Source organism: Grus americana, chromosome 10 (assembly GCF_028858705.1).
Source record: "Grus americana isolate bGruAme1 chromosome 10, bGruAme1.mat, whole genome shotgun sequence".
NCBI lineage: Eukaryota > Metazoa > Chordata > Aves > Gruiformes > Gruidae > Grus > Grus americana.
The window spans coordinates 21136113-21143143 of record NC_072861.1 but is presented as its reverse complement, the minus strand read 5'-3'; the positions used below and the strand labels follow the sequence as shown (position 1 = coordinate 21143143).

At 47.1% G+C, this 7031-nt stretch overlaps 1 protein-coding gene across 1 annotated transcript; it reads left to right on the top strand.

Moving 5' to 3' along the window:
• Positions 1-292: 292 nt before the first annotated feature.
• PARP16 (poly(ADP-ribose) polymerase family member 16) lies at positions 293-6783 on the top strand. Its single transcript, XM_054837162.1, has 7 exons — positions 293-301; positions 945-1406; positions 2089-2223; positions 3028-3234; positions 4387-4558; positions 5313-5454; positions 6104-6783. The coding sequence occupies exons 1-7, from the start codon at positions 293-295 to the stop codon at positions 6246-6248; spliced, it is 1272 nt and encodes a 423-aa protein (XP_054693137.1). The 3' UTR covers positions 6249-6783.
• The last annotated feature ends 248 nt before the right edge of the window (positions 6784-7031 follow it).

Sequence of the window (7031 nt, the reverse complement as noted above, 5' to 3'; positions counted from 1 at the left end):
TCTGCCTAAATAACTTGCACTCAGGAGATCCAACAGTCAGGGTTGAGGAGACCTCCGCCCCGTTGATGGTGACTTCTAATCCATCGTGGAACTGGAGACGTGCTTCAGAGCGCTGCGCCCGTATTTCAGAGGAAGATCAAGCCCCAATCTCAGGCAATGTAATGAATGCAACCTGGTGAAACCACTGGTAAGAGGTTCAATTAAAAAGTAAATCCCTCTCCTTTAATTCTGCAACGCCAGCCTGCAGAAGATAACTCGAACCTGGATTCATTCTTCGAGCCTACAAGCTTGGATGATAAAGGTAACAGCTAAGGACTAATGGCATCTATGTGCTTCTGACTTACTATCACGTAACAGTCTGTTAAAATCAGAGCTACAGAACACCAAATTTTATGTGAAAAGCAGTCTTCCTGGATGAGAGGGCTAATCCCATCTCCATGAATTAGCCACTCTGGCTAACCAGTGTTGCTGTTTCACGTGAACGCAATGCCCGAGCTGGGAGTTTGCATCTGCCAAGGCCCAGCGGCCGGGAACAAGGGCCTGGGACCCTCGACACCGTGCAGGGGATGGGGCACAACCCTTCTGATGGGGCCATGGTGCAAGTGGCATCCCAGCCCAGTGCCGCCATCCCTGCCAGCTGCCATCCCCTGCCTCGGGGTTGCGATGGCATGGTGGGGACGGAGAGTGGGGCTCCCCTTCCATGTTCCCCCTGCCCCACGGACCTCTCCCGGTCTCCTGCTGAGGGGAAGGCATCATTTCTCCCCGTACCCCTCTCCCGGTCTCTACCTGAGGGGAAGGGGCCATTTCTCCCCCACCCTGTACCCCTCTCCCGGTCTCTACCTGAGGGGAAGGCGCCATTTCCCGCCCCGCCGCACCCCTCTCCCGGTGCGTACCCGAGGGAAAGGCGCCATTCCCCCCCAGGCCTCCCTCCTCCCCCTCCCCAGGAAACAGGCACAGCCGCCACCCTTACGGCCCCAGCAGCCCGGCCGTGCAGGGCACGCAAACCTTGGCGGGGCGCGGGCAGGGCAGACCGAAGCTCCGGAGCGGCACGGGGCAGGCGGAGGCGGTCGCCCGGCGGCGGGGCGGAGCGGAGCGGCGCGGCGGGGCCAGGCCGCGGCCCCGGCGGTGAGGCGGAAGGGGCGACGCCGCCCGGGTGGAGAGCTTTTGCCTCTTCAGAGCGGTCACCGCTCGACAGCCCCCCGCCGGGCATGCCGCCGCCCGGCCCCGGCCCCGGCCCCGGCGAGGCGGCCTCCCGCGTCAGGGAGGCGGCGGGGAGGGACCCGCTGGCCGCCGACCTGCGGTGCAGCCTCTTCGCCGCCGCGCTGCAGAGCTACAAACGCGACTCGGCGCTGAGGCCCTTCCCGGGCCGCTACGCGGGCGGCGACGCCAAGGACTTCGAGGGGCTGGTGAGTGCCGGTGCCCCCGGCCCGGGGGGGTGTATCCGGGCCGGTATACGATGTTCTGCCTTTGGGGTGAGAGAGCAGGCTTGTGAAAGGGCGGGTTAGGTGGGGGAGCCCGGCCTGGGCTGCTCGGGGGGAGAAGGTGAGGTTGCCCCTCTGAGGTGAGGGCAGCGGCGGCCCAGGGTTACAAATAAAGCAGAATTAATTGTTTATCCAGTCAAGGAATTCGGTTTTTAAAGTGCATTTGGGATTCTGACCTATAAGCCCGCACTTGAAAACTTCCAAATCCGGTGTTGGGATACAAAGCATTTTAAGAGCTTGACCAAAGTGAAATTCAAATTCATTTTGAAGGGTTTGTATTATATGGCCTGAACACCCTCTGTGTTTATCCCACTGCAGATGCTGCGTTGTGGTGGCTTGTTTTCTTTCAGGAGCTTGTTTGGTTATTCTTACAGACACCTTACAGATATTGTTGGTAAATATAACTATTTTATAACTTGTTTGGTATTTGGTTTTAGGAAAAGTGACAAACTTTCCCACAAACTGGATACAAATGTTTATATCTCACAACAGAAACTGATTTTTGGTTTACAGCCTATTAGGGTGAAATATTGGTTTTTTTTCACTAGAGGTCTCTGTTTAATCATAATGAAAAGAAGGAGCTTGTACTAAGTGCCTGTCTTGTTAGCTTGCAGATACCCATGCTCTACCAAGCCTGAAAGAACTAGAGTCTGTTCCAAACACAGAGAAAAGGACCTGGGATTTGTTTAGTTGGATTTTATCATCTAAGGTCTTCGTGATACAAAGTACTAAGAAACGCGAGGTAAGTTTTGAATTCTGAAAGTCTTGATTAGAATTTGTCTTTTAAGGCAACCTTGCACTTCAAAGAGTATTTCCTCCTGGCAGAAGTTAGTTGGTTGTTGTGAGAGCTTGACAGTTCAACCCAAGTGCATTTATTTCTATATATAGAGAGGGGTTTTTTTTTAAATAAAATTTTCAGGAACACTAGTTGGAAGAAATAGTTACCACTGTCAGTAGCTGATGATGGGCAGCGATTGTGGGTAGTTACTCCCATTAATGTAGCATGTACCTGCATGTTCTAGCTCAAGATAGTCCAACTCGGGTGTCATGGAGCTAGGTCCTGCTTTTCACTGAGAGAGACAACTTTGTATTTCTGCATTCTGCCCCAAAAATGGAAAGATTGAGAGCCACTGAGGTACTTCTGTAACAGGGATCAAAATAGTTGTGGAGATTAGTGGCAAAATGAAAACAACTTCTGTTTTCACTTTTTTTCCTTTTCCAAGATCAGCTGATGAATATATCATCTTAGTAGCCAAAGTGGCATGGTAGAATTGTGATACTGTCCTTACATCATCAATTAATTCATAATCACAGTTCAGGTTTTTTTTCTGTAAAGAAGAATTGGGATTTAGCTTTGATGGAATGAAACTGTCAAAATATTTACTGTCCACTTACTCCTTCTGAATTGTGACGGTGTTGAATTCTAATGCGGAAAGCGTAATCAAAATATGTAAAGCAATATGAAAGCCTAAGGGACAGTAAGCAAAATTTCCAGTGAGTAAGCTAAACCCATAAACCAACACTCATATTTGTTCCCGTTTTTAAGTACGAGAAGATCCAAGAACTGACAGGGATGTCTGGGGCTGCAGTTCCTGCTCCGGACTACCTCTTTGAGATCGTGTATTGCGATCAAATGAATACCAAGTTTGCCGAGACCAAGGGAGAGCGGGATCTCATCTATGCCTTCCATGGGAGCCGCCTCGAGAACTTCCATTCCATACTGCACAACGGCCTGCACTGCCATTTGAACAGGGTGAGGCTCCTGGTGTTCCTGCTGTTGGCACCATCTTCTGTTGGTCATTTGTAGCTAGTGACACTTTAAAACTAGACCCAAATTCCTTTAGGGATATGAAATGCGCTGATGATTTTATACTGCTGTTTTTACTTCAGTGTAGGCCTTTGTGGATGGTTGTGTTGGATTTTTCTAGTGCAGCCTGAGGGTAAAAACTGGAAGCGGCGTGAAACCCTTTTCTCCAGCGTGACGAATTATGGCTATCCTTTGCTGCTTTGTAAGGAAGTGTAATGCCTCTGAAAATACTGGCCTGTCTGACAGCCTGCAGCTGGAAAGTGCCTGTGCACAGAGGAGGGGGATAGCGACCCAGGCAATGCAGAGATTCTATCTTTCTGCCTGGCCTCAGGTTTAGATCAACTAAGTTTTAGGTGCTACTTGCAAATGGAGCCTTCTTTAAATGTCCTGGTTAAGGGAGACATCCTGTAGGATTTGCACCTCTTCCGATTTCAGCGGAAGGGCAGTTTTGACTCCTGGCTTTTTGTGCCATCTGTAAAGCAGCTTTGATGCGGCAGCTGCTTAACCTTCCAGTCAGCCTGGACCATGTTTTTCCCCCGTGTTCTTTATGAGTAATGGCTTATCAGGTACAGCGGACTTACTGGATTAATAATTTTAGCCAGTGTGGCAAATCCTCAGATTCAAGGTTATTAAAACAGTTGCATTTGAAAGGAATTCACAATTGAAAAGTACTTCCCTCTTTTCCAGTAAAGCATGGATTTAAACGCAAGTAAAGCCTTGCCTTGTTTTTGGAGGCTGGATTATTTGAATGATGGCAGTCTCAATAAATCAGTGAAATGCTTCTAACAGCAGTGCAGTCATGTTGATATAAAATACTTATGCTGGCAAACTAAATCCAAATCTGGGAAAGCATGAATCTGTCCACACCAAGGGCTGTGCCAAACAGCTAATTTGAGGGATGGGAGAGGGCAGCTGCCCCACCCCGGGGAAGTTGTGCCAGGACAAAAACAGTGCGTGGACCAGGCCCAACACGGATCAGAAACGCCTTTCTTAATTTACCTTCAGAAACAGAACTGCCAGTCAGAAAGTAAGGAACACTTGTGCGCTGTTTTTAGTTTGCACTACGGGATTTTAGGATCTATTTCTGCTCCGTTTCAGACGTCCCTGTTTGGTGAAGGTACCTACCTCACCAGTGACCTGAGCCTGGCTCTCCTTTATAGCCCTCATGGTCTTGGTTGGCAGCGAAGCGTGTTGGGCTCTGTCCTTAGCTGCATAGCTGTTTGCGAGATCATTGACCATCCAGATGTAAAGTGTCAGGTGAAAAAGAAAGGTGAGCCTGTTGCAGTAATAATTACATGTAGTTCATCTCTTAGCACTTCTCATATTTCAGCTTTGTGCATATATTTTACCATATACAAACAGTGTAGTGTATGGAGTGTGGATACCCTTCAGCAGAAACTAGCTTTTTCGATTGACCCCTCACCAAATGCACAACAGCCTTGTTGTCTGTGAAGCTTCTCTTAAAATAGTATATTTAAGGGTGGAAAATATTTTGGTGGCATCACTTGTTTTTTCTAGTTTCAGTAATACTAGAAAATCTTGTTCCATAATGCCTGATCACGTAACCTGTGATGGTGGAGCAGAAGCATCACAAACCTATCAAGAATGAGCTACGTTAGATATCTAGGAAACCTCTGCTCAGATCGTTCTTCTGCTTTGACTGCTTCCTACTTGCAGGGCTCAATCAGTCCTTCGATGTTGTTTTTCTTTCCCTGTTAATATTAGCAGCTCCTCAAACTTTGTGTGGGAGAGCCGCCTCCTTTTCACCCTGGTCTGGGCCGTAATGCCATCCATACCGAGGATGACTAGGAGTGGTATAGCCTCATGCAAACTTCTCGGTCTATTCTTGGATGCTAAGGGATTCAGGGGAATACCAAGACTAGATCTTTGGTTATCTCATTCCTGCTCTTGTGATTGTATGTGGGGGGGGTGTTGGTTGTTTGCTTTTTTTAGTTACGTGAAGTTGTGCTTTTCTTTTACTTTTCTGTTCCCCAAAAGACCATGTCTGTTCTCTTCCCATGCAGATTCAGAAGAAATAGACAGAAAGAGAGCGAGAGTGAAAAACAGCGAAGGGGGTGACGTACCACAGAAATACTTCGTTGTCACAAATAATCAGCTCTTACGAGTTAAATACTTGCTAGTATATTCACAGAAACAGCATAGGAGGTAAGAGCTCAGCTGTCTAGAGTGATGAGCATGCTATGACAGCCAGATAAGCACATCTCATTTTTGAAAAAAAAAAAAAAAAAAAAAAAAACAAACCAGAAAACAAGCAAGAAAGATATGCTGCGCTGCCAGAATCTGGTTTTAGTCTGTTTCCTGTGAAATAAGGCTTACACCATCATGTTGCCTCTGTCTCACTCTTTGACACTCCCAGGCTCAGCTAAATTTGCTTTTTCCCCAGACCTGTAAGGACTTCATATCTTTCAGAGCCCCAATAATCTGTTTGTGGCAGGAAACAAAGAGTGATACTCTGCCGAGTGCAGCTCTTAAAACCAGGGCAGTTTTAACTCTGCCCTTAATCTGTCCTGCGTGGCAGCATTCCCCCAGCTAATCAACATGTGTGTGTACAGGCCAGGCAGTCACAGCTCCAAACCACAGGGAAAGGTGTGAACATGGGGAGAAAGGACAGGATTGTGCACGGAGACGTGGGGAAAAGGGATGGGGAATCAGGCATTGTTAGTTACGAGGATTGTGGAACAACTTTCTGGTTTTACGGCATTGGCTTAACCATTTAAAATACCAAAACCTAAGATACTCTTTGCCAAGGCGTTCGTGCATCTCTTACAGAATTCATGCACTTTTCCCTTTTCAGGCCTTCTAGTCAATCTTCCTGGTTTTACACCCACCGTTTTGCCGTCATGATGATGCTGTACCTACTGCTGCTAATACTGATAGGGGCCAGCAACTCGCCCACCTTCATCTACTACTGGCACAGAATGTTTGACTCGGAGAGATGAATTGCCCAAGATGATAAACTGTTATTTTCACCACGTGCCTTAATAATAGCCAAATCTGCAATGCACTGCATCTGTTCCAGAGCTCTGGAAATAAAGGTGCCTGGAGCTTTCCGGTTCTGTCACCGATATAGTATCCTCGTGGCATCTTTCCATTTATTCTTATTTCTCTCTTCCAGTGATTCATGAGGATGCCCAGTACAGCTGAAAAGGATCACAATGGTGCAGCTTAGCATGAACCAATTGTTAAGGGTCCATGGGGAAAAAAAAAAAAAAGAAAACTAAATGTGGAAACACTCAGGTGTAACTATTTTTCTGTCAAACTGAGGTATGTCTGCACAAGTTGCAAAGGAGGGTTTTTCTGCATGTCAGGCAAAGCAACCAGTCTGTTTACAGAAACTGAATTTCGTGATGTTTAGTATGTAGCGATGCAGATGGGATCACTTTTAAAATTGACTTTGGCTTTGGCCAGTTTTTATATTTGAGCATAATGATTGTAAGAAAACAACAAGAAATAAAACAACCACCAAAACGGAAGAAGTTAAATGGTTTCTCGTATGTCTGGGGTTTTTTCCCGCTTGTAAAACATCTACAAGGTTTGTGCTCTCAGCCATGATCTACCTTGTCCTTGGTTAATGTGCAGATCAGAGTCGGGCCCTTCAGCATCAATACTGAGTAAGGATTATTCCTACCAAACCACCTTCCACTTGTATTTTCTGCACCAAGAAGAGGGAGGGTGAAGGTTCCACTTACACCTGATGGGCTTTTTTGGGGTTGTGGCTGCCA

Excerpts from the sequence above, each read along its gene's own strand:
- PARP16 (XM_054837162.1), top strand. Across the intron at positions 3,235-4,386 it reads TGCACTGCCATTTGAACAGG|ACGTCCCTGTTTGGTGAAGG; the intron begins GTGAGGCTCCTG and ends GCTCCGTTTCAG. Across the intron at positions 5,455-6,103 it reads TCACAGAAACAGCATAGGAG|GCCTTCTAGTCAATCTTCCT; the intron begins GTAAGAGCTCAG and ends TTCCCTTTTCAG.